At 53.3% G+C, this 26,893-nt stretch overlaps 1 protein-coding gene across 8 annotated transcripts in view; it reads left to right on the top strand.

The window, feature by feature from the left end:
• GAS7 (growth arrest specific 7) overlaps window positions 1-26,893 on the top strand; it is a 215,043-nt gene that overhangs the window by 151,215 nt on the left and 36,935 nt on the right. For 7 of the 8 annotated variants that reach the window (XM_060647259.3, XM_060647268.3, XM_060647266.3 and 4 more), the window contains exons 3-5: window positions 3,012-3,092; window positions 16,490-16,575; window positions 25,116-25,169. In XM_060647259.3, the coding sequence (XP_060503242.1) occupies window positions 3,012-3,092; window positions 16,490-16,575; window positions 25,116-25,169 (221 nt within the window). The remainder of the gene's footprint in view (window positions 1-3,011; window positions 3,093-16,489; window positions 16,576-25,115; window positions 25,170-26,893) is intronic. The other variant, XM_060647262.3, reaches the window with a different exon arrangement.

Raw genomic sequence — 26,893 nt, 5'->3', positions numbered from 1 at the left:
GGTCAAGGCCACGGTGCAGAGTGGACAGTTCCCTGGGGACCTTTCCCACATGTAGGAAGAACAGGGCTGTCTATCCCTAGAGACTGGAAGGGCACATCACATGGGAACCTACATTGTGCCGTCACGGTGTCTGTCCTTCCGTCTGCCCATCTGTCCACGCACATAGACCCGGCTCTCAGGGAGATAAGACAGGGGTCAAGGTCTGTGCTGTCTGAGAGGTGGGACAGAGTGCTGATTCCCTCAGAGGAGCTAGATGGAAGGTGTGTGTGGGGGGGGTGTTGCTGTCGGGGATTCTCAGGCCTGGTTCTCCGATGAACCTGAGACAGACTTAAGTGCAGGAGGCTCGGGGGCAGGGGTATACTCTTGGGAGGAACCCCCCGGGGAAGGGAAGGAAGCAGTAATGTAGTAAAGTCACAGGAAGGGCCCCTGCCAGCCCCTGAGAGCTCTGAGCTGGGTGGAATTGTCTGCCTCCAGGCAAGGGAATTGGTGGGCTTTTTACCCCCCAACATGGGCCAGCCACTGTGTGGGCAACACTCCCTGCCCCCGATCCCAGATACAGCCTTGTGCCCCAAGAGGGACTCCACTGTGAGCCTCTGCAGCTGGGCAGCATTCGCTCTAGAGAGTTTGGGCATTTGACACCAGGGCAGAAACGCAGTCTGGGAAGGCTGCCTGGTGGAAGCGGCATTTTCGTTGAGACTTGACTAGTGCATGAGATTCTGGCATCCGGGGGGGAGGGAACCGTGATAGCAAAGGCATGTTGCGAGACCAGCAAATGGGCTGGGGTGAAGTGAGAATTCAATCTGGACAGACAGACAGGGGCGCCCTTCTGCGGGGGGCTACAGGGTTTGGACGTTATTCTGTGTGCCCTGTGGGAGAGGAGCCAGCAAAGGATTGTCCCTGTTCGTGACCTGCAGCCAGAGACGGGCTCTGGGCTGAGCCCGCCCACCCCTCCTCCCACCCGGAAAACGCTGAGCCTGGTCCGCCCGTCCCTCCTTGTTCCTGGTGGCTGTTTCCCTGCTCCTCCTTTCCCTCAACCTCCCCTCTGTATTCTCTCCCTTAAGACATGAAGGGACCATATTCCCACCCGACTGACTCCTGGAGCCATAAACTCCTTAAACCCAAACAATGGGTTTAAAGTTTTAAGACCCCTGATTTGGAGCTGGAGGGCGGGAGTTTGGGGGCCTGAAAGACCAGTTAGCTCAACCCTTTCATTTTGGGTGGAGAAGCCGAGGACCAGAGAGGCAGAGTGACTTGGCCAGGGCTGGACAGCAGATAAGCAGCAGAGCCCAGGCAGAAACCCAGTTCTCTCGAATCCTAATTGAGAGAAGCCAGTGGAAAGCTGTGCTTAATTTTGCTTTTGGCATTTGAGACCATTGAGTTCTTAGTAATAGAAATTTTCATTAAATAATGTCATCTCCGTATATTCCACTGGCTAAAAATAACTCTACGTGGGCATTTCGCACGAATACAATGATTGCCTCGGGTGGATCCCATTTTGATCTCATTTTGCAGAGGAGACTCTTGGAAGACCGTTAGCTTGGCCAAGCTTCCACTGGTGGTGGGAAGAGGGAGAGCCGGGATTCAAAGCCGGGCCATCTGGCCCCAGAATCACCACTGTTAATAGATGCTAACCACTGTACTTCCCAGCTGCTTTAATACGTTGGGAAAGATCCAAAAGTCGATACGTGGCAAGAAAGTACAGTATGATGTTTGTTTCATTTTTTATTTTTTATTCTTTAATAGTTTTTTAATGTTTGTTTATTTTTGAGAGAGAGACAGAGCACTTGCAGGGGAGGGGCAGAGAGGGAGGGGGACACAGAATCCAAGCAGGCTCCAGGCTCCGAGCGGTCAGCACAGAGCCCGATGCGGGGCTCGAACTCACGAACCATGAGGTCATAACCTGAGCTGAAGTTGGACACTTAACCAACTGAGCCACCCTGGTGCCCCTTGTTTCCTTTTAAAGATGTGTATATGCCTTGAAAATAAATCTCCAGAGGTGCCTGGGTGGCTCAGTCGGTTAAGCGTCCGACTTCAGCTCAGGTCACGATCTCGCGGCCCGTGAGTTCGAGCCCCGTGTCGGGCTCTGGGCTGACGGCTCAGAGCCTGGAGCCTGCTTCTGATTCTGTGTCTCCCTCTCTCTCAGACCCTCCCCCGTTCATGCTCTGTCTCTCTCTGTCTGAAAAATAAATAAACTTTAAAAAAAAGAAAGAAAGAAAATAAATCTCCAGAGATACCAAAATGTTGACTTAGAGCTGTGGGATTATGGGTGTCTACTCTTTTCTTTGTGTTTTTCTACGTCATCATATTGTACAGAGTGAGAAGGTATTCTTTTTGTCGCTAGGTAACTTTAGGAGAAGTCTCTGCTTACAGTGGCAGTGTGGCTCATGTCGAGTTCAGGGGGCCATCACATGGCTGCAGTGTTAGCTCTGTTCCTGGCTGGGCATCCGGAGAAGGGGCAGGGGGCAGGGGCCAGGCCGAGGTAGCGGCTGGAATTCAGACAAGACGTAGGCCTGGAGAGCCGGGAAGGACTTGGGAAATCAGCCTCACTTGACAGGGGACCCGTGTCTCTGTACAGACCCCAGGCCAGGGCTCCTTCCTCTGGCTTTGGGGTTTCAGGTGATAGTGGGCACTTGGGAGAAACACCCAGTTAGCGTCTGGGTTCCAGGGCACAAGACCGAAATGGAGGTACATGGGTCGGCAGCCTTGGGGGATCAGTGGGGGCTGGGTAGGGGGCCAGCGGGGGACGGTTCCAAGGATCCCAGCCGGAAGGCTGCCTTCTGTTCGCAGCTGTGTGGAGAAGGGTCCCCAGCAGAGAGGCTCGGTCGTCGTGGCAGGTGGGGAGGGGATGACGTGGGAGCAGAAAGCCAGCTCCCGCCTCCCGGGCTTGGGCAGGACGGTGGCCCGGCCAGGTCCCTATTTTTTCCAGCTCTCCCATCTAGCTCTGCTCTGCGACCCTCTGGGGTTCTGCCCTATGACAATCTGAAAGTGACTGTGTTTCTTTCTTTGACCAGAGACCACCTGGGAACGCCCCAGCAGTTCTTCTGGGATTCCAGCCAGCCCTGGCCCTCACAGGAGCTCTCTGCCTCCGACAGGTACAGTCTACCCACTACTTTGGGGCAGCCGGGAGGGGCCACACACCCGCCTTCATCGGAAAGGCCAAGACTGTGGGTTCTGGGGTCTGGAGCCTGGCGGGGGATCTTACTGGCCGATCCCAGGGAGCGGTCCGGAGCGCTAGGAGGATGGGCTCTCCCTGGCGATCCCGGCAGGACACTCCCCGAGGGTGGGGACCTCGTCTCTCCTTTTCTTCTGTGGGATCCTCAGTCCCCAGACACGGCCTGGCTGCAGCGAATGTCTCCACAGCCACAGGGGGTGTGAACCTCATTTGGTGGTTTTCCAGCCTTAAGCATCAACCCGGAGGCCAAAGTCCAGAAGGTGTGGTTGTGGTGGCAGCCTGGAATTTCAAGTTGGCGGCTTTGAAGAGACATGGCAGACGGTGTAGCTGGACGGAGGGGAAGGGTGGGGAGGGGGCTGGGGGAGGAACAGCAGCTTATGTGCAGGGTAGTGAGGGCCTGCACTGTCTTCACGGTGGCCCCAAATCAGAGGTCTGAGTAGCTTCCCTAACACATCACAGGTGACCCACGGAAGAGCTGAAATAATGAATGAATGAGTGGCTGCGTGAATGAATGAATGCGTGTGTGCAGACAGGCGTAGTAAAGTAGAAAGCAGACCCTTAAACCTTGGAACAGAGGAAGGGTCTTGGGTGCAGAGAGTGGGCTGAACACAGCCTGCCTTTCATAGTGGAGAGTCTTTGGACTTGATCGCTGGTGCACTAAGAAGTCAGAACACGATCAAAGTATGTTATTTAGGGAAATGAAGATGGAGTATACACAGGAAGCTCTGGACAGTCAGCCGAGGCGCGGGATGTTCCGGGCTTTTGAAGTGTTTTTACGTACATCTTTTACCTACATTAAAAAAAAAAAAAAAAAGGATTCAAACAGAAAGGAACCCTTTCTATTTAGGTTTATGTATTTATTTTGAGAGAGACAGAGACAGCGGGAGGAGGGGAGGGGCAGAGAGAATCCCAAGCAGGCTCTGCACTGTCAGGACAGAACCCGATATGGGGCTCGAACCCACGAACCGTGAGACCGTGACCTGAGCCAAACTCGAGAGTCGGACACTTGACCGACTGGGCCGCCCGGGAGCCCCGGAAAGGAACCCTCTGGGGAAGGAGGGCGATGGGGCATTTACTCCTGCTTTTCTAGGGCTGGGCTGAGGGCTCCCTGATGAGAGCCTGTCTCCAGAACCGGGGTCTCATTCAGCCTTGCGACCTGTTGTAGACGACAGGCTTTTCGGGCACGCTGCCTTCTCCGTTGTCGTTCTCGTGGTTTTGTTCTTGTTCTTTGTAACAGTAGAAATGCCAGTGTGCAGAAAGTGAGGTGTGGCCCCTGATCCTGGCCAGCCAAGACGCTAGAAAGGAAACCCAGCTGTCTTTTCTGGCCAGAGCAGTTGATCTGCGGCCACTGTGGCCTGCAGTGCATGCTGATGGGGCGGGTTGGGGGACTTGCCTTTTGAGTCCATGGGCCCACCTCACCGGGGCCTGTTCTCCCTTGCACGGTCCCTAGTATCCTTCTGTCCCCTCTGTGCGGTTCGGGGCCCGTCTCCCAGGAGAGGGGGTGGCAGGAGCTGGCTCAGGGCCCTGCTCAGGTGACAGGTTCCTGCCTTCCCCTGATCGGCACAACCCCGAGTGCAGAGCTGGGTGCTGGGACTCTGGAGCTGAGAAGGGAGGGGGAGACGGGAGGGAGAGGGTCAGACCCAATGACGAGAACTGCCAAAGCGTTTAGACAGAGCGCGTGGACACCGACTCGCCCTCCTCTGCCCCCACCCACTGGGGACCAGAGACACTTGTTCCCAAGGCCCCAGGATGCGAGGTCTGTCGACTTCTCTGCATTTGTGGGCGAATGCAGGTGGAAATTCTGCCTACCCTATTGCCCTTTGGCGACTCAGCAGGTGCATCGGCGTTCCGAAGGCTCGGGGTCTTGAGTGAAGACCCTGTTTGATTCCGTGCTTCTGTTCTTTTGTCTGTCTACAACACCTGCATGGACTTTTTAAGCTTCTCTGCCCCCAGCAGGGTGGTTCTGAACTCTGGGGGTGATTTTGCCTACCGGTGGGCATTTGGCAACATCTGGAGACAATTTTCGGGGTGGCCATTCAGTGCACAGAGGCTAGGGATCCTGCTAGACCTCTGCATTGCCCAGCACAGCCACCCCCCAAAGGGCTATAAGGCCCCACCTGTCAGTAGTACCAGAGTTGAGGGGCTCTGTCCTGGGGTGACTCAGAACACGGGTCGTGCACTGTTCGAAGGTCACGCGACATACCGTGGCCCGTCGACATGAGAAGCCGTGGCGAAATCTGCAGAACCGTGGCTCACGGGCTCTGAGACCCACCTTTTGCAAATACCGTGGGAGCCAGAAGGGGCGTCTGCTCGTTCAGTTAGAGGCCCCTTTGTTTCCTTCCCTGGTCGTCACGGCATCTTAGATTTAGAAATCACAGCTTGTCAGACTGGGGCCTCGGGCACGTCGCGTCTCCGTGCCAGGCCTGCTTCTGCCCATTTATACACGAGGGCCTGGAGGAGGAAGGTTGTAGCTCGGTCCCGTCCAGCCCTCTGTGGGTTATGACTCTTGATTCTCTCCCCGCCCCGGGGCGTGAATGCCGGTCAAGTCTGCATCGTCCCTCTGGGGGACGGGAAGGATCCTACCAGGGAGGCTCCAGGAGCATCTGTGAGGTTTTGGCGCCTTTTCTAGCTTTCGCAGGAAACCTCTGATCAAAAGAAGAGAAGAGCAGCCACATTGACATTTCTTTCTATGGGGAGCACTAGGGTTTTTTTTTTTCCCCAGGCATTCTCTCGTTCGGTTTTAGAACAGTCAGCTTTCAGTAGGTTGAATTTCAACGTGGAAGAGAAACGGACCCGGCGAGGACACGAGGTTGCTTCAAAGTGTAACCGTCCCCACCCCCACGCTCCTGGGGTTGTTGACTCCTCTCCTGGCCACCACTCAGGGTCCTCTTGTTGTGCTCGCGCTTTGGAGAACGCAGCCGTGATAGACTTTCAAACCTTTCCCTCGAAGAATATGCCGGATGCTGTTCTCGGTGCTGGGGACTGTGCCAGAGATAAGCCACACCTCTGTGGTCCCTGCTCCCAAGGACCCGCATTCCAGTGGGGAATTTGGGCAAATAAGCCCAAATGTGAGTTGTGTCGGATTGTTCTTGCATGTTCTCTTGGAAGGGGTTAAAGTGAGGGCTGCGGGGCAGTGTGGGACTGGAGAGTCAGGGATGGCCCCAGTGAGGAGAAGATGGTATGTGTGTGGGGTCGCGGTGATGTGTTCTGGGTCCGGGAACGGCAGGTGCAAAGGTCCTGAGGCAGGAGTGACCTTGGCGTGTTTGAGCACACAGAGCAGGCCAGTATGGCTGGAGGGTGGGCAATGAAGGGGGTAGGGAGTGGTAGGTGATGAGGGGAAGAGCAATCAGCAGGGGCGGAGCCTGCCTCCCCCAACCAGCAAGCCAGAGGAAGGGGTCAGAACTTCATTCTGAGTGCGGTGGTTGGAGGTGAGGGTGACAGTGAAATGCGGTAGAGTTGTCTTCATGAGACATTGCCTCTTTTTCTTTAAGTTGATTGATTTTTTGAGAGAGCGAGCACAAGTGGGGGAGGGGGCAGAGAGCAAGGGAGAGAGAGAATTCCCCAAGCATGGTCACTGCAGAGCCCCATGCGGGGCTCAAACTCCAGAACCGTGAAATCATGATCCGAGCTGGAATCGAGAGTCAGACGCTCTACTGACTACCCAAGACACCGCCTCCTTGAAGCAGCCAGGCAGTACTCGGCTTAATCAGAATTGCTCTCGGTTGGCAGGGACGGGCAGGTTCGTCAGATGCCGTTAGCACAGCCAGCCAGGTTACCCACCGGGGGGGAGCAAGGCCCAGTGCACCCCCCAAAATGGGATTCCACTCTTTGAATGTGGGGTGTCACGTCGGGTCGGCACTGAGCTGAGGACTTTTCCTACACCGCCTCCTTTACGACCACCAGACTTGGGAGGTGTGTTCATTCCGTAGGTTTCCTGGAGACCTTTCGTGCCAGGCTTTCTGGGCGAGGTCCGCGTCGGTAATAAAGTTTAAACCCAAACAGAAACACCAAAGGCTCTATTCAGTAACTGCTGCAAATATTAAAAATGATCCTTGGGCTGGTTTCATACCCTGTGTGGAGGCAGTGATTTATGGAGAGAGAGATTGTCACAGTGAGACGGAAGGAAAATACCGGGTGAAAAATGAGGTTCTGGGAGTTTCACGGATGGGTCCCTGGGCAGAATGAATGATGCCATAGAGCAGTGTCATCCACGAGAAGTTTCTGTGATAACAGAAACGTGTGTATCTACATTGTCCACTGTAGTAGGACTAGGCACTGTGGCTAACGGATACACTGTGTCCAATGTAGCTGAGGAACTGAATGGTTAACGTATTTTTACTTTATTTAATATATGTATTTTTTGTTTTGGAATAATTAAAAAAATTTCTTAATGTTTAATCTTGATAGAGACAGAGCGTGAGCAGGGGAGGGTTAGAGAGAGAGGGACACACAGAATCCAAAGCAGGCTCCAGGCTCTGAGCCATCAGTACAGAGCCCAACGCGGGGCTCGAACCCACGAACTGTGAGATCATGACCTGAGCCACAGTCAGATGCTTAACTGACTGAGCCCCCCAGGCGCCCCTAATTGGCAATAATTTTAGGTTTACAGAAATATTACAAAACCAGTACAGAGAGTTCTTACAAACCCTGTGCTGACTTCCCCTTGCTGTTAACATCACATAACTGGGTGCATTTGTCAAAAGTAAGAGATTAATGTCATACGTTACTATTAACTAAATTTTATTCAGCTGTCACCAGTTTTGCCACCAATGTCATTTTTCTGTTCTGGGATCCAGTCCTGGATACCATGTGGCATTTATGTTTTAGTGTAAAAAAAAATTATTGTTTTTTTTTATTTTGGTGGGGGAGGGAAGGGGCGGGGAACAGAGGAAGTGGACTCCAAGCTGTCAGCACAGAGCCCCACATGGGGCTCGAACTCACGGACCGTGAGATCATGACCTGAGCTGAAGTCGGACGCACGACCGACTGAGCCACCCAGGCGCCCCTTGTTTGGGTTTTTCTTAAGGTTGGAGGTAATCGGTCTTTTACGGACTTGCGCTGGCGGTGAGGGGGTGGGAGTTGTCGGGAAACCCAGGTTCAGATTCTGGCTCTGTCCAGCCTGGGGGATTGCGCCCATTAAGGGATCATCCTTGGGTGAAGAGCCTCCCTCCGTCAGCCCCCGGGGGAGCCAGATCAAAGGGCAATGAGCTGGTTCCCTTGCCGATCAGGGAGGGCCTGCCTTTGAGCTGGTGGAGCCAGGCAGGAGCACTGTGCCCACAGACAGCTGTGCTTCCCCTGAGCAGGGGCCCCTGGGAAGGGGGCTCCCCCTCACCCACCCCCTCTCCAGATCAGGAATCCCTAGCAGCTGTCCTCCCCAGCGTTGCTGCAAAGCAGGACCCCCCCATTCACTGCAGAATTAGCAAGTTACGAGGCCTAGAGAGGCCTCCCCGGCGGCCCTCAGCTAGACCTCACCATCGACTTCAAGGAAGACGGTTAACACTTCCGGTTGGCAGGAGGGCTCGCGTGTGGTTCCTAACTCTGTGATTTTGTCAGCTCAGGCAAACCAGTTGAACCTTTGGCGGCCTGGAGAATAGCCACAGGCTTTCAGCCATTTACAACCCCGGGGACGGATGTGTTGTGAGTTCTGTTTTGGGGGAATACAGTTTTCATTCTAGACAGTCGGTGAAGACAGTGAGGCCCAGGTGGGCAGACAGATGTTTCCAGACCAGAAGGCCGTCATGTGAAACTGCTCCCCCCGGACAGAGCCGTGTAGACGCAGCCTCCCTCCACCTTACAGGGTGTGGTGAGGGTGGGAGGCAGGGGTGTGCCCGTGGTGCCTTCAGAGGTGCTGAGCACAAAACTGGGCCCCGTGTCTGCCTGGGTTGGCCTGCCCTCAAAACCTGCCTTCCTACAGCCACAGCTCTTCCCAAAGTGGGTTCCATGGTATTCTTGCTTTTTTGCCCAGAATGGGTTCTTCGGCGCCCATGTAAGTGTAGGAATACCACACACCGTTGCCTTGTGTGAGGTTCACAGAACATGTCAGCGTCCAGGAGCACACATTGTGGCTTCGCGGATGGGGGAGGTTTCTCCAAATGGAAGGTTTGTGCAAGCCCTGTGTCGAGAAAGCCCGTCAGCGCCATTTTGTTCCAACGGCGTTTACTCACTTCGTGTCTCTGAGTCACGTTTTGGTAATTCTCTCAATATTTCCAACTCTTTCACTACAATGATATATGTTACAGTGATTTGCTTTGTGATCGGCGATCTTTGATGTTATTGTTGTGATTGCGTTTGGGGCATCACAAGCCATGTGCGTATAGGACAGTGAACTTCACTGATAAATGTTGTGTGTGTTCTGACTGTTCCAACTGGCCATTCCCCTGTCTCTCCTGCTCCTCAGGCCTCCCTCTTCCCCGAGACACAGCAATATTGAAATTAGGCCAGTTGAACACCCTACAACGGCCTGTTACGTGTTCAAGGGGAAGGAAGAGTGGAATGTCTCTGGTTGTAAATCAAAAGCTAGACATGATTGAACTCTATAAGGAAAACATGTTGAAAGCTGAAATAGGCCAACACTTGGGCTAAAGTTAGCCAGGTTGTGAACGCCAAGGAGAAGTTCTGGAAGGAAATGGAAAGTGCTTCTCCAGTGAACACAGGAAGGATGAGAGAAACAGCCTTATTGCCGATGGGGAGAAAGTTTGGGTGGTCCGGATGGAAGGTCACACCAGCCCCAACGTTCCCTGAGGCCAAAGCCCAATCCAGAGCAAGGCTCTAACTCTCTTCAATGCCATGAAGGCTGAGAGAGGTGAGGAAGCTGCAGAAGAAAAGCCTGAAGCTAGCAGGGGTTGGTTCAGGAGGTTTGAGGGAAGAAGCCGTCTCCACAACGTCAAAGTGCAAGGTCAGGCAACACGTCCTGATGCAGAAGCTACAGCAGGTTCTCCAGAAGGTCAAGCCAAGAGAGTTCATGAAGGTGGCTCCCCTAAGCAATAGACTTCAAGGTAGACCACACAGTGTTCTGTTCGACGAAGACGCCATCTAGAACTTTCAGAGCTGGTGAAGAGAAGTCGACGCCTGGCTTCAAAGCTTCAAAGGACCGGCTGACTCTCTCCTTAGGGGCTAATGCAGCTGGTGACTTCAAGGTGAAGCCAGTGCTCGTTGGCCATTCCAGAAATCCCAGGGCCCTTCAGAATGGTGCTCCTCTACTCCGTCCGGGCTCTATCAGTGGAACAACAGAGACTGCCTGACTACGCGTCTGTTTACATCCTGGTTTACTGAATATTTTAAGCCCACTGTTGAGACCCACTGCTGAGAAGAAGGGATTCTTTTCAAAATATGACTGTTCGTTGATGATACACCTGCTCACCCAAGAGCTGTGATGGAAATGGACGGTGAGATACATGTTGTTTTCAGGCCCGCTAATGCAACATCTACTTTGCAGCCATTGGGTCAGTGAGCCATTTTGACTTTCAAGTCTTATTATTTAAGAGATACATTTTGGAAGGTTCTAGCTGCCATAGATAGTGATTCCTCTGATGCATCTGGGCAAAGTAAACTGAAAACCTTCTGGAAAGGGTCCACCATTCTAGGTGCCGTTAAGAACATTCGCAATTCACGGGAAGAGGTCGAAATACCAACACGAACAGGAGTTTGGAGGAAGTTGATTCCAACCCTCATGGAGGACTTTGAGGGGTTCAAGACTTGAGTGGAGGAAGTTACTACAGATGTGGCAGTAACAGCAAGAGAGCTAGAACCAGAAGTGGAGCCCGAAGATGTGACCGAATGGCTACAATCTCATGATAAAACTTCATTGGCTAAGGAGTTGGTTCTTATGGATGAGCAAAGAAAGTGATTTCTTTTTTTTTTTTTTTAATTTTTTTTTTCAACATTTTTTTATTTATTTTTGGGACAGAGAGAGACAGAGCATGAACGGGGGAGGGGCAGAGAGAGAGGGAGACACAGAATCGGAAACAGGCTCCAGGCTCCGAGCCATCAGCCCAGAGCCTGACGCGGGGCTCGAACTCACGGACCGCAAGATCGCGACCTGAGCCGAAGTCGGACGCTTAACCGACTGCGCCACCCAGGCGCCCCAAAGACAGTGATTTCTTAGATGGAATCCAGTCCTGGCGAAGATGCTGTGAAGATTGTTGACATGACAACAAAGGATTGAGAATATTCCATGAACTTTAGTTGATAAAGCAGCAGCAGGGTTGGAGAGGACAGACTCTGATTCTGAAAGAAGTTCTTCTGAGGGTCAGATGCTCTCAAACAGCATCACCTGTTATAGGGAGATTGTTCGTGAAAAGAGTCCACTGATGCAGGAAACTTTGCTGTTGTCTTATTTCAAGAAATTGCCACTGTCCCTCCAGCCACCACCCTGCAGAGTCCGCAGCCATCAACGCTGACCCTCGACCAGCACAGAGATGAGGGTTCGCTGAAAGCTCAGATGATGCCTGATGTTTCTTGGCAATAAAGTGATTTTTTAATTTTTTAAATGTTATTTATTTTTGAGAGAGAGGCAGAGTGTGAGTGGGGGAGGGGCAGAGAGAGAGGGAGACACAGAATCCGAAGCGGGCTCCAGGCTCTGAGCTGTCGGCATAGAGCCTGACGTGGGGCTCGAGCTCATAAGCTGTGAGATCACGACCTGAGCTGAAGTCACTTAACTGACTGAGCCACCCAGGTGCTCTGCAATAAAGTATTTTTATTTTTTTTATTTTTTAACGTTTTTTTAAATTTATTATTGACAGCAAGAGGGACAGAGCATGAGTATGGGAGGGGCCGAGAGACGGAGAAACACAGAATCCAGAGCAGGCTCCAGGCTCTAAGCTGTCAGCACAAAGCCCGATGTGGGGCTCGAACTCACAAACCACGAGACCATGACCTGGGGCCGAAGTCTGACACTTAACCGACTGAGCCACCCAGGTGCCCGAATAAAGTATTTTTAAATGAAGTATGTGCATTTTTTTTGACACACTGCCCTTACGCTATTCTTAATAGAGTAGGATGTAAACATAACTTTCACGTACATCTGAGAAACCAAAGCATGCGTTTGACCCACTTTATGGTGACGTTTGCTTATTGTGGTGATCCGGAACCCAACCCGCAATATCTCTGAGGTGTGCCTGTCTTTAAACAGGCCTCAGGTAATAAAGCAGTGAATAATGGGGGCCACTTGTCCCAAACTCTTTGGACCATAAGACACTTCCCTTTCCCTTCACCGCCTCACATTTAGAACAAATGCCGCGGAGTTGCATGCCTGGGGAAACCCTGCGTTCCGCCATGTTGACTGTGTGAGGGGGGGTGGGCGTGCGGGTGTCATGAACAAGACCCTGGGGCTCCTGGGTTCCTTAAGCTTGAGGAAAGAACTCAAGGGAGTTGGAAAGAAAGGAAGGGAGATTAGAAGGGGGGCTGTCCAGGGCTGAGTTTCTGATTTGGAAGGGTTAAGTCTACTCGTTGGGGTGCTCTAAGGGAACAGTGAGGCATGGAGGAGGGAACTTTCTCTGCTGGCGGTTGGAGCCGGTGGGAAGCAGGGCCACTGACCCCATGGATTCTGGGCGACAGATGTTGCGGACTCTTTTCTGTTGCTTGGCATCTCTCGGGAACTCTTGTTGTGCCCCTCCTTTCCGTCTTTATCCACTTCCTCTCCGACGCCCCTGAAGGCCTCCTTCTTTCCCTTTCTACCCAAACACCCGTCCCCTCTTCTGATGCATCCCTCAAGCCCCCCTCTCTTTGTTTTTAACCGCCCACAGCGAGGGATGAAACATACGTGCGTGTGTTTATATCTGTGCTGGAAATTATGAAAGTTACTACATAAGAGCTTCTGTTCCCTTTTTCTTCTCTTAAAAACAGCTGAAATGGGCATTTTCCTTTTTTCTTGTATCCCCAGAACAAATTGTGTCCCTTATGGTTGTGAGTGATCATTGACCAATTGTATTTTTTTCCACCCGCCCCCTGCTACCCGGAGGCTGGAGGCCTCAAAAGCACCCCCTTCTGGCCTCTAACTCTTGGTCAGCTGAGAGCCCAGAGGACTGGGAATAATCAGGAATGCTCGTGGGTAAGCCGTAACCGTTCAGATCTCCACCAAGCACTTTTTCTGAGTGTGCCTGGGACTGGGGGCCTGAAACACAGCCACACCAGGTCAGGGCAGAGCTGCCGGATGGAGAGAAATGGTTGGATGCAAAATTATTTTTTCTTTCCCGGTAATTGTTTTGACATGGGGAGTAATTAGCCAGCAGCTGACAGCTCAGAACCGAAGTGAGAACAAGAGAATGGATTAGGGACAGAATGCCCCTGCGTTAGGCAGTTCCTGGCTGGCGTGAATGTGGCAGACAGGGTGCCTGGGGGATGCTGGAAGCAGAAGGCAGACAGGCGTATACTGAGGGTGCACGTTTAGGTGCTGTGAGGGGGTCAGTGGGGGTCAGAAGGGCGGCCCCTGGCCTCCAGGAGGCCCCCTGTAGGGACCCAACATCGTCAGAGGTGGTGACTGCTTCCAGGCTAAGACCTGCTCAGGTAAGAGTATACATATTTCGTGTGTGTAGTCAAACTGAACTGTGGCTCAGTTCTTCTGTTGTTTTAGGGTCAGGGTAATGCTGGTTTTGTGCAATAAACTGGGAAATTTGCCCCATGTTCCTAAAGCCAGGTGCGGTTTCTTCTAGAATTTTCTTTGTCAAGCGTTTGAATGCATTTGCCCGTAAAACCATCTGGGTCCAGTGCCTTTTGGAGGGAGGTCATTTTTCAAAAGTTTTACTCATTTTGGTGTTTCTAGGGTTTCCAGTTTCTTCTTTGAAGCCATTTTTAATCATTTGGGTCTTACGGAAGGTCGTGTATTTATTAGCACATAATTACAAATCATATGCTCTTGTATTTATAAAAAAATCTCTTATGAGATCTGCTTATGTGTTCTTTCTAATTCCACCTTCTCAGCATTCGTGCTCTCTCTCTGTCTCAAATTAGATGGGCTGACCTGCTTTTTTATTGCTGTGGTTCCTCCCCCAGGCGCACACAAAGAGAACTTGCCTGAGTTGTGAATGTCATCCTGCTTCCTAACCAATTCATTTCTGTTGCTGTATTTACACCCCCTCCTCATGTTTTCCTTTGGTTAATTTTACTGGCTTTTAAAATCTTTTCCAAATTATTATTTTTTTATTTTTTTAATGTTTATTTTATTTTTGAGAAAAAGCATGAGCAGGAAAAAGGCAGAGAAAGAGAGAGAGAGACTCTGAGGCAGGCTCCAGTCTCCGAGCTGTCGGCACAGAGCCCGACACGGGGCTCGAACCCACAAACCATGAGATCATGACCTGAGCTGAAGTCAGATGCTTAACTGACTGAGCCACCCAGGAGCCCCTGGAAGGCATTTACTTAAATTTCCAAGTGTTTGGGAGTTGGAGGGATGGGGAATTTGATATTTGTTCTTTTGCTGTTATCTGCTTTTACTCCTTTCTGGTCAAAGAAGGTGGCCAACGTTCTTTATGCCTTTTGCGATTTACTGACACTTTATTCGTGGCTTAAATATGCCCAAATCATTTTTTTTTTTAAGTTTCTGTGGCTTGTTGGCAAAAGACGGTGCCTTTCTTTGTAGCGCATGATGTTTAATATCTAGTTGATTAAATTGCTGGGATAGCCTCACTTTTGCCCCCGGCTCAGCTGCATACGGAAAGCGGTCCAGTTTTCCCCTGTTGTCTTTAGATGCCATACCACGTGAGTTTTATCCATTTCAGTCCTGTGCTGTTTGATAAGTAATAGTTCTCAAATGTTATGCCTTCATCGTGGGTTATACTTATCAGGGTAGGGCCCTTCTTGGCATGGCTTATGCCAACTCGAGTGGATTCTCGATGCCCCCCCCCCCCCCGCCCCAGCACCCTCCGATGCTCTTGGAAGCCCACCCCCTTAAGCTGGGGACTCATGGATAGCATCAGCATGTAACTACCTGCTGAGGGGCATGTGTGCAGACCAGGACTGTGGCTGGCCCAGCGGGTTAATTTGTTTCTTGCTTCCCCAAGCCACCTCCCTGGGGGCCACCTCCGTGCCCAGTTTTTGGGAGCCTTCCTGTGTCTCTGCCCAGCATTCTTCCAGGGGAGCAGACCACCCTGCAGATCAGAGAGAAGCCTAGCTGCCCACGGGGGTCTGCCCAGTGGTCTGTGTTTCTGGTCGCAGGGGCTTATGGATTTGTTTGTTTGTTTCTTACTGCAAATGGTAGAGAATGGGAGGCATCCCCCAGCGTGAAAAGGTCCTGCTTGGGGGCAGCCTCCATCACCCCATTGCTTGCTTCCAGCAAATCAGTAGGTGTCAGTGGCTTTCAGCCAGTCTCTCTCTTGCTTTTGGACACATTCCAGGGCTCTCTCCATAAGAAGCACGTGTTGGACCCCACTTTGTAGGTCTTTGGTTCGACCCGCATGGTGGATATGTTGTTCCAAGCCCAGGGCATAAGGGAGGCACGCTTCTCTGGTCTCCAGAGATCACACAGGCTTGGGGTTCAGGGTGACTGGATTCGGGAACAGAAAAGCAGTGACCTGCTGTCTCTCCATCTATACCCCTCTCTCCTTTTCATAAGTTCTTCCATAACTCACAGCTCCTTTTGGCAAATACTGTCTCATTTGATTTTCTTTTTTAAAAACTATTTTGAAAATGTTTATTCATTTTTGAGAGAGAGAGAGACAGAGCACGAGCGGGGGAGGGGCAGAGAAAGAGGGAGACACAGAATCGGAAGCAGGCTCCAGGCTCCGAGCTGTCAGCCCGGAGCCCCACGTGGGGCTCGAACCCACGAACCGCGAGATCATGACCTGAGCCGAAGTCGGCCGCCTAACCGACTGAGCCACCCAGGCGGCCCGTGTCTTGTGTGATTTTCATGCCAACAGGGTAGGTTTGGAGATTGGGGAGAATTGTCCCCATTTTCCAGATCCAGAAACTGAGGCTCACCGAGCTCAGTAAGCTCCACGTAACCACGAACCGCAGGCAGGTAGTGGATGGGCCACCTGACTCTGTGGAAAGAGGCTGGACCCTTGACGGGCACCAGTGGCCGCAACTGATGTGGCACTTTCGGTGACGGCTGTTAGACTCTCGTGACCCCACCTCCCATTTCAGCACGTCCCCCGCTGGTTCAGGAAGAAACGTGGTTCCCCCAAGAGTTCCGCCATTGGGTGCTGGGGATTAGAGAGATGCGTGCCAGCCTTTTCTGGCTCCGTGAATACCGGTAAGATCCCGAGAGATGGTCCCAGCCGTGCGAGACGTCTCAGAGCCAGGCAGGAGAAGGGGCTGTGGTTACAGGCAGCCAGTGTTGCCCGCCTGTGGCCAGTGCAGCTTCTGAGCCGTGTTTCTCTCCCACAGTGAATGGATACCACGCGGCAGGGACCCCAGCGCACCCTCCCGAGACTGCCCACATGAGTGTCCGAAAATCCACCGGTGATTCCCAGGTAAGGGGTCCTGTGATGGGAGGTAGTGGGGGGCGGGGGGTCAGTCATGCAGGGCCAGGGGGCTGTCGTCAAGACGGTGCGTCCTGGGGGTCCGGGGGACGGCAGTGCAGGTCTGGTTGGTGTAGAAAGCGGTTGGTGTATCTGGGTCGTTCCCACGTGCCATGATTGGAGGAAAGCGGGTGATTGTGCCTTGCTGGTTTTCTCTAGGACTTGCAGGCGGCTGGGGGCGGGGGGTGATTTTGGTGGATCGTAGGGCACAGGGTTCCATCCTGCCGTCTGGATTCCTGTTACGTAGAGTCTAGGTTTCCATCGCTTTGCGAGTATGGATGGGGCCGGGCGATTTCCCTTCTTCTGTGCACCCCCTCCGCACCCCCACGTGAAATTTGTTCTCATAATAATCTAGCACAGAGACCACAGTAGGATGGGAGAACATGGGGGAAAGGCTTGAGATTCCCATCCTGGCTTCTCCATCACCACATCTGTTGGCACTTGTGCAGATACACATCTGTGCCTTTCCCGTGTCACAGGTGAGGCCACGGAGTCTTAGACCGCTCAGGTGACTCAGGCAGGTTCACACGGTTACCAAGCGATCAGACCGGACTCTGACGCCGAGCCCCGGGGTGCTCCTAGTTTGCGTTAAGCTGTGTCCGAGGAACGAAGGATCGGCGTGTTCTAGTCTGTCCGTAGGTTCTATCCAGAAGATGTTCTGAGTGAAGACCCCAGGGTCCACCAGTCCTTTCCAGGAGCTCCTCTGCCAGGCCCCAGGGGTGAAGATGGCAATGGTGATACTTATGTTGGCTGCTATGCAGGGTAACCGTGGCTGCTTATCCCCAACAGCGGGTGCCGTGTGCCCTTCAGAGCAAGGCCTTGTGATCTGTTGCTGAGCTCAGCCAAGCTGTGACACTTGGCAGTCACACAGACAGGAGTGTCCATTTTTGGAAACTTTGTTCTGTCGGGCCCAGGTTAATTCCGCTAACGCTCTGGGAAAGAAATCGGACGTCTGTGTGGGCCAAGGCTTCTCCCCTTTTGATGGACTTCCTCATCACCCAGGCCTCTTGTTAAAAATGTAGGTTCTGGGGCGCCTGGGTGGCTCAGTCGACTTCGGCTCAGGTCATGATCTCGCGGTTCGTGGGTTCGAGCCCCGCTTCGGGCTCTGTGCTGATGTCTCGGAGCCTGCTTCAGATTCTGTGTCTCCCTCTCTCTCTCTGCCTCTCCCCGGCTCTCTCTCTCTCTCTCTCAAAAATGAATAAACATTTTTAAAAATGTAGATTCTGATTCAGAAGGTCTAGGAGGGACCCTGAGGTTCTGTGTTTCCAACCAGTCCCCGGATGATGCTGATGATGTAGGTCAGGGGACCGCGCCTTCAGCCACGAGGACCCGGGCACAGACGATAGAACACAGCATGCGAATGTAACCACTTTGCTCCCCTGCTCATGGCACACGTCCCTCCCAGCCCTGGCACTGTGTGTTTTCTGCTGAGCCCCCAAACTGCCCCTGCCAATCTATGTGGGACAAACCTGACTTTTACCGCCCGCCTGCATGGTGATTTCTGAAGACGTCAGCCTAGGTCCTTCTCTGCTGTAACAGAACGGAAAAAGCTGGTGTTGGCTTGGGTACGTCAAGAAGAATATTGGTAACCACCCCCCCCCCCCCGCCCCGTCATTCTTGCTTTTTTCTCTGATAGAACATAGTACCCCCCACCCCCAAATACAGTGACGTTACTACTAAACCTTTTTGTTTTTTAACGTATATGGATATGACCATCTCAGAAGCTGACTTTTGACCCAGGAATTTCCCCCTCCAGTCTCTGTGCTTGGAACACATCCAGGGATTCTGATTTATGTGCGAAGCATCATTTACGGCACTACCCGTGTTGGGCCCAACCTAACTATCTAACAACACGGGACGGGTAAAATGGATTTTGGCACTGAATATCCAACCAGCCTGCTATATATCATGCAGACACGAGAAAGCCGTTTTCTGAAGAATATATAATGATTCAGGGAAATGCAGAGAGAACATGATAGTTTGGGGAGGGGGGGAAGCACGCGCACCTCTCAAAAATAAATACTAAAAAAAAATTTTTTTTAAAGGGGCCCCTGGGTGTCTGTCGGTTAAGCGTCCAACTTCAGCTCCAGTCATGATCTCGCACTCACAAGTCCGAGCTCCGTGCCGACAGCTCGGAGCCTGGAGCCTGCTTGGGATTCACTCTCTCCCTCTCTCTCTGCCCCTCCCCCGCTTGCACACACATGCTGTCTCTCGAAATAAATAAATAAAGTTAAAAAAAAAGAAAAGAAAAAGAATTGTGCAGTTAGAAAATACACATGGTGTTGAGGTTGAGAAACCTTGGCCTAAGGTACTTTTTGTTTCCTCTGCACTTTGCAGTATTTTTCGCATTGCCTGGAATGAGTACGTTTTACTTTAATGGAAGGCAGACACAGTGAGCAGTGGTAGAGACAAGGTTCTGGTCCCTGGGGACGCAGAGCAGGCCAGCTCTGGAGACCCAGGCCTGGACAGGCTGTGACTGCTGAGGGGCAGGTGGAAATTGAGTGTATATTCTTTTTGGATGGTAACGTTGAGCGTTGATGTGTCATCAGAGTAACAAAAATAGGGGCGCCTGGGTGGCTCAGTTGGTTAAGCGTCTGACTCCATTTTGGCTCGGGTCATGATCTCATGGTTCGTGAGATCGAGTCCCGTGGAGGGCTCTGCACTGACCGCACAGAGCGCTTGGGATTCTCTCTGTCCCGCTCTCTCTGCCCCTCCGCCCTCCCACCCTCAAAAATGTTAAAAAAAAAAATGTCTTTAAGTAACAAAAATAAATAACACAGTGCGTGTGGAGAGAGCAAATACGCAGTGGTTCACCGCTTCCCACGACTGGAATGTAGCATGTTGGGTTTTTTTTTTTAGGCAGTGGAAGGATTCTGGAAGGCGCTGGTTTCCCACAAAGGTGCTTGGGGCCAATCACAGAAAGAGGATGAGTTTTATTGTTTACAGAGCCAGCAAGCTATCCCCAAAGTAAACAGGGCGCTCTTTGACATGCAAAGTATTACTCACGCTATCCCTGTGAATTATAATGAACAGCAATTAGGACTTTGTAATACCTGGAGAGTGAATGAATGAGCAAAGAAACACATGGCCGGTGGAGATACAGGGTAGGGGGCTGGGCCAAGCAGCTTGCCCAGGGTTTGCTCAAAGCCCTCTATGGGTTTTTTTTCTTTCTTTCTTTTTTTTTTTTTTTTTTTTTTCTGTTCTCTGCTCCTCCTTAAGCAGGCTAATCAGGGAGATTAAAATGTTGGGGGTGGGGAGTACATACCTGATCTTCCCGGGCCACCAGGAATGTGTCCCCCACCGTGCCCCCGTCGTGGACAGGACTGATGCAGGCTGGGTGCCTGTCTGGTCCTCCCCAAGTCCTGGGAGACCAGATGGCCGGGCACAGGTGGTGGTGGCCTGGCGCCACCTAGTGGAAGTTTTCCAGCCTGCAGCCTTGGGGTGGGCTGCCGGGGTATTGGATAAATGGGGTCCACCTGATTGCGAGGCTGGGGTGTCAGAGGCTGATAGTCTTACTGGCCTTTGTTGGAAGCACATCCTGGTCTGTCCCCTGCCTGCCCGCCTGTGATGGGCTCCCTCTCAGATCCCTGTGCAGGTGGGGTGGGGGTCACACAAGGGATCTGCCCCTGGAGCCCAGGCCCTTTGGTGGCCAAAGTTGTTCTGGCTTCCCATGAGCATCCCCCAGGAAGACCCAGGAGAGGAGACAGGGGCTGGGACCAAAGGCTTGGAAACTGAAGGGTCCCACCGGAGAAGGGAGTTTGAGGTAGACTCCTCTACCCGGTGGGGCTTCCCTTGAGCCCAGCAACACATGTTGCATTGAGTGTCTCCTCCTTGGCCAGGCATTGACTCGCAGGCACATAGCCCAGCCCCTGCCTTGCTGGAGAAGGCACGAGATAAACAAGTGTTTCGTGTCAGCAGTGGTACGGGCTGGAGGGAAGTGTGTGTCCCTGGGACCCGGCCGGTGGCGGTCAGTGATGGCAGAAACGTCAGTGATGGGCTTTGTAGGAAAAGGTGCGTAAGCTAGGACTAGACAGATGAGTGAGGGTTTAGCCTGGCACAGGGTGGTGGTGAGAACAGCCTTCCAGGCGGAGGGAACAGCACATGTGGATAGCCGGAAGGGGAAGGAGGGCAGTGGTTTCAGAGAATCCACAGCGGCCGAGTGGGGCTGTGGTTTACAGGCTCAGCAGGTGTCAGGAGGGCGGAAGGTGGGGCCGGCCGAGTCTGCACAGGCCTACTGTGAGGGGCTTGGGTTTTATTCTGATGGTACAGGGAAGCCATCGAGAGGCTTCATTCTGGATCCCGCCTGCCAAGGAGGTAGGGCTGGCAGACGGGGTCAGAAGACATGCAAAGCCTGGGTTTGCATGGCAGTTGTGAACGTACAATGCAGTCCACCCAGCTCTACCTTTGTGGGTGACCACCCTTGTGGGTCCTCACGGCATGGTAACAGCAGAGCGGCCCGGGCCAGAGAGGAGGAAACCAGGCTGGGGAGGGACTCTTAAAAAAGGAGAGAAACTTTCCAGAATCCTAAGCAAAGGACATTTAAAAACAAACTTTTACTGGAGTGCCTGGGTGGCTCAGTCGGTTAAGCATCCGTCCCTTGATTTCGGCTCAGGTCATGATCTCGCGGTTCGCGGGCACTGAGCGTGCTTGGGATTCTCTGTCTGTCTGTCTCTCTCTGCCCCTCCCCTGATCTCTCTCTCAAAATAAATAAACTTTAAAAAGAAATAGATAAATAAACTTTTATTATGGACACTGGCAACATCCCGAGTCTAAAGTCCATTCCACTTTTACAGGTGGATACATTGGTTGCTGTATCTTTTTACTCCCTTCCTCTCTCTCCGGAGATGTAATTCATCCAGTCATTTACAACGTACAGTGTTGCACGACCATCAGTAACGCTCCATTTTAGAGCACTTTGATCACCCTGGAAAGAATCCCCAAAAGTCTTGGGCACCCACTAATCTGCTTTCTGCCTGTCTCCGTAGGTGAGCCTCTTTCTTCTGGACATTTCATAGAAGTGAAACGGCACCATGCAGGGCCTCCGTGTGTCTGGCTTCTTTCACTTACAACAATGTTTCAAGGTCTGCGAATGTTGCAAACGGAGTGACACTGTGTTCCTTTCCCCGGGGCCACGTAGTATCCCATCCTGTGGACTTACCATTTTATCTCATCTATGGCTTTAGCTCCTTTTAATCTAGACTGTATTTTCCCCACACATTTGTTCTTTCTGTCTTGCCCCACGGTGGCTGTTTGTGGGAAGAGCCCAGGTCAGTTGCAGAGTGACCCTGATGCATTATCTACTTCTTTTCTTCTGCTTAGATTCAGGGTTAGCAGTTTTGGCAAAGATTTCTACCTCCTGGGGCTTCTCAGGTTAGCACCCCTCCAGCGATGCTGAGTTTGAGCTCCCGGTTAATGCGATGGCCCCTTTGCAAGGGCGCGTTTTCCCTTTCTGATTAGCCAGTAATCTGGGGGTGGGGGGACGGTAAGGGTGATACTGTTGCTCAGTGCTTCAGCATCCTTGGTGGCTGTGGCCTGGATCCGTTTTGACTTTGGGGTTTGCAAGTGGTAATTTTCTGATTCCTTAACCATTTTTAGGGGCATTCTTCCATAAAGAAATACCGCATACACCCCCCGCCCCCTTTGCTGCCTTTTAAGTTACTCGTTTTCGGTCGTTATTCACAATCATGCCCAAATTGTCCCAAATTTGGCTTGTTGGACCCTCTCTCTGCTGGCGCCTGGGTCCTTTGGTGAGACCACATTGTTCTTTGCCCTGTTTCTTACCTCCCAGAACAATTGAATGTGCCAGATCTGTCTGGCATCTGGAATGAGCCATTTCTCCAAGGGACTCGTTTCCTTTTAGTATGGAATAGTACTTAAAAGCCAGCTTCTGGCTAGTAGGTGTTCTCTCTGTGATGGAGGTGTAATTCCTTCCGGGCCCTTTTGTGAAGTGCTACAGGTGTGTGTGTGTGGATGTGTGTGACATGTGGATGTGTGTACACGTATGTATATATAGTGCGTGTATATGATGCATGTGTATGTAGGTGATGTTGGGACAGTAGGCACAGACCACTGGCAGCAAGGACAGAGCCTGAGCTGCCTGGAAGGGCTGGGCATCACCCTGCTCAGCCCTGGCTGATTCTGAGCATCCAGGAGGGCAGAGAGGGCGGGGAAGGGGGGGCAGAGGACCCCTCCCCCCCATCGTCAATGCCATTACTTGCACTCCTGTCCTGGCCCCAGTTACAGGGAGGAGGGCCACCTCTGTGTCCGGCTCCATTCCACAGAGCCTTGGACACGGTGGTCCCCAGGTCAGTGACTGTGGATGATGATCTTTCTTGACCCCTGTGGAGCCACCTGGAAAACAAGAGATTGTCCCTGGTCTCAAAAGTGGGGAGCCGGCAGAATATCGAGAAAAGCGAGATTCCTCCGCAGGCTCCAGTTTCACTTGCCTTGTGACCCTAGACAAATGAGTTCGTTTCCGCAAGCCTCAGTATCCCCATCTGTGCAATGGAGGCGGTGCCTCTGAATTCGCGGAGTCTGGGAGGATTACGCAGGTTTGAGTATGTCTGATGCCTAGGCTGGTGTCTTCCTCCTTCTGAGAGTTCCCCCCCTCGTCCCCGTCGTCAGCATCGATACGGAGACTGGTTGCTAGTGCATTAGCTGACATCCTGGTGGGCGAGAGCTCGGAGCGTGGTGGCAATGTGTGTCGAGGGTGGGGAGAGTCCGTGCTGGAGTGTCCCCTTCCCCTTTCCCCTCCCCGGCATGGATCTGTTTGGCCAGTGCCTCTGCGTGGATGAATCTGCGAGAGACCCCCGCACCTGCCACAGCATAGTGGCACTCGAGCTCCAGCCACGTGGCCTCGGTCTTCCTCCCAATTTGGGCACATGCCCTGGGCGACCACTGATAGCTCGAGACGATTCAGGGGAGGTCGTGCGTCATTGCTCTGGTGGAAGCTGTGGTTGGTCACACGCTTGAGCCGGTGCGGCTGCCATAGTAAGGGAGCCTGGGTGAATGACACCACGTAGATCAGTGTGTCCCCAAGGGAGGCCCCCGGACTCTGCTTCAGAAGCGCTGGCCCACCTGATTGCTGCCGGCTCAGCTCTGGGGGGTGCGGCCAGGACCCAATTTGGGGCCAATGCCTGTTAATTCTGATGCCCTCCAAAGCTTGTGGACCGTCGATAGCAACGGGTGAAATCGAGGCTCAGAGAAGGCCCGTGGCTTGGCAGGGTGTCCAGACTACTGAGTTTATTTCCTCGCCTGGGACATGACCGATCTATAGAGTTCTTTTAGCTGGACGGTCAGAGGGCATCCGCTTCCATTAACGGACTTCCCTTACCAGCCCAGGTCGATCTGGACGGGAGTAAAGGAATGAGGGAACCACAAACAGGGACTCAGTCAAGCTCCCTGTTTTGTGTGGTGAGCAGCTGAGATCCTGAGGCAGCACTGACCCCTACCCCTGCCCCTCCCCACCCCACCGATGCTCATCCTTGCCGGTGGTCCGGGCTTTGCTGGCCCGGGATGGGGGGCTGCTGGTTCCCTGAGGCTGGATGTGGAGGGACCTCTCTCTCTGAGCCTTTTCTAGGAAATGTCAACAACCACGTCCTTAAGTTTCACTAGAGAAAGAAGGCCGTGGGTCCCACGTCATGCGTGTACCCCACGCACCGTGTGGCTCAGGACAGTCTGGGACCCTGTTGACTCGTTAATGTAACTGCTGATTGTGGGGCAGTGACGACCCAGGATCGACCTGCCCCCTTTAGGCTCCTGTGACCCATGTAGTGTTTTCAGCTTAGGAATCCTTAATTTTCTGCACCAGGACCATCCTAGGACCGGGGCAAGATGTTGGGGACCTGGGGACGGAGGCATTTGGGACCTTAGTTTGCTTGCAGGCAACAGGAAAACATAAAAAGGCAATCCAGAGCCTGAATGAATAAGAGCCTCAACTCGCCTCTGCCGAGAAATCCCTTCTGCCTCCCTCCCACGTCACGGAGGTGGCCGAGCCCGCCCCCCCTCACCCCGCCAGCCATGCACGTTCCGCGGCTTGAGGATTGGACATGTCCGACCCTGGGGATTCGGAATAAGAAGTCATGGAGGTGGTGGCCTGCTTTAACTCTCTGTTCTCGGGTGGCTTCTGCGGGTTCAGGCAGCAGGCGGACCGGTCTGCCAGCAGAGGGCAGCTGAGGGGTTAACTGCCCGAATCAGGAACTGGGAGAAGAGGAGGGAGACCTGGTTTGGAGCTGTGCGGGAGGCTTCCTCCTGTTTGCCTTCAAAGCAGGGGGGCCCCCCGGAGCAGTGTGGGGTCCGGGCCACCCCTGCCTGCCCTCTTCCAGAACATGGTGACTTAAGGGTTAATGGCAGCTTGAGCATCCGCCCCCCCCCCCAACTTCCCCAGCAAGGGGCCTCCACTCATCCCCCCTGCCTTCGGGGAGCCCGAACAGAAAGCACAAACGTCCAGGATGGAGAACAGCTTTGATGATGTTTCTTGCCTCTCTCCCCAGAACCTGGGATCCTCGTCACCAGGCAAAAAGCAGAGCAAGGAGAACACCATCACGGTAAGTGACGCCCCGCTGGGTGCTGCTCCCAGGTTGGGCAGGTTGGGCGAGCTCTGGGGCTTGCTGCCATGCTGGGTGGTTGCCATGGCAATGTGGACCGCTGAGCTGAGCTGAAGCCCAGGCTGGAAACTGGGGAGTTCCAGAGCTTGGATGTAGCCGAAACGCCCCCTGCCCTCCACCCCGCCCCCCACCCCCGCCCTCCACCCGGACCCTTCTGTTGATTTCCCTCCGGATGACTGAGGATGACCGACCGAGTGCAGGCGTGGTGGGATCGATGCAGAAGCCGTGGCGGGCGGGGAGGGCGGGGGGCGGTGGTTGGAAGGGGGGTGGGCCATACGCCGCCTAAGCGACATGACATGTAAATTACACCCACTGGGGCTTGCTTTCACGCAGGGTGACTTCTAGAAGGTACCAAAGTTAAAAAACAAGAGAAAGCACCCTAAGAATAGAGTTCCTGACGGGAGCAGGCGGCTCCTGCCTGGGGTGGCCAGACCGCCTCCTGGGGCTCTTGCAGAAGCCCGCCAAGCTCCCACGTGCAGGCTGAGGAGGGCACCCCTCTACACACACACACACACACACACACACACACACACACACACCAGCCGCATGTTGGGGGCAGATGCATCGTCCGGCTGCTCAGACAGCCAAGGGCTCGGAGACGTGAGAAGTGTGGTCCTGGGTTTGCTGTTTGGACACAGGGGCCCCGGAGCCGGGAACGGGGACCTGCTCTCCCGGGCTCCGTCTGGCACAGGCAGCTCTGAGCCGTTCTGACCACCCCCACGGAGATGACCCCGACAGTGGGTATGCCTCCCCTGGCTGGTGGAGGCTGCAAATCCTGCTTTGGAGGAAAGAGAGGTTTGCATGCACAACGACACCAGGAGCAGCAGTCCCTGCCACTTTGGTGTGCACTTATTATGCACCAGTAGTGTTCCGAGCGGCTCATTTCCCTCTCCGCTCACCCGTGTGAGGGGGAGGGGACAGAACCAGTGTTGTGAACAAGGGGTCTGAAGCCAGAGGGTCCGTTACAGCACCTGCGAGCTGCACGGCAGCCCGGGACAAGTGTCTCTGCCCCTTTGGGTCTCAGTGTCCACGTCTGTACAATGGGGAGATGGTGGGTGTCTGTGCCTTGGGGATCGTGTGCGGACTAAATGAGTCTGTACACAGAAAGCACTTAGAACAGAGCTTGTAGTCAGTGCTCTGTGTCCAGTCGCCTTCTCTACCCGGTTTACAGATGAGGAAACTGAGGCACACAGCCATATACCTCTCCCGGCTGGGAAGCATCGGGATTCGAGACCTGTGCTGTCACCTCCTGAGAGCGGGGCCTGAGTCCAGGGCAGACCTCCTGAGGGCATCTTCCTGCCACTTTAGGGTGCCATCAACTGCCCCAGAGCAAGGCAGAAGCCCCTAAAGTTCCCTGAAACGGGGAAAGAGGAAGAAGAAGGCGGGGAGCGTATGTGGGAATTGTAGAAGAAAAGTCCGAAGCAGAAATGGAAAGCGGAAAGCAGTTGCCGGGAAGGGGGAGACAGTCTCAGGCCCCAGGGTGGGGCCCCCGTCACCCACCTGCTGTGCCTTGCCTTTGAGCCTTTGAGCCGGAGCTTGGGGCATCCTCTGAGCGCCCTGGGCCTCGCCCCAGGGTCTCCTCTCCAGCACACCTTGTTCACCGGCCCTCCCATCCCCGTGTCTTCCCTCCTCCTTCCACTGACCTACATCGGTGCCTCTCTGAG

This window comes from Panthera onca, chromosome E1 (assembly GCF_046562875.1).
Source record: "Panthera onca isolate mPanOnc1 chromosome E1, mPanOnc1 haplotype 2, whole genome shotgun sequence".
NCBI lineage: Eukaryota > Metazoa > Chordata > Mammalia > Carnivora > Felidae > Panthera > Panthera onca.
Note: the sequence above shows the minus strand (reverse complement) of the source record. Positions and strands in the feature narration are given on the sequence as shown.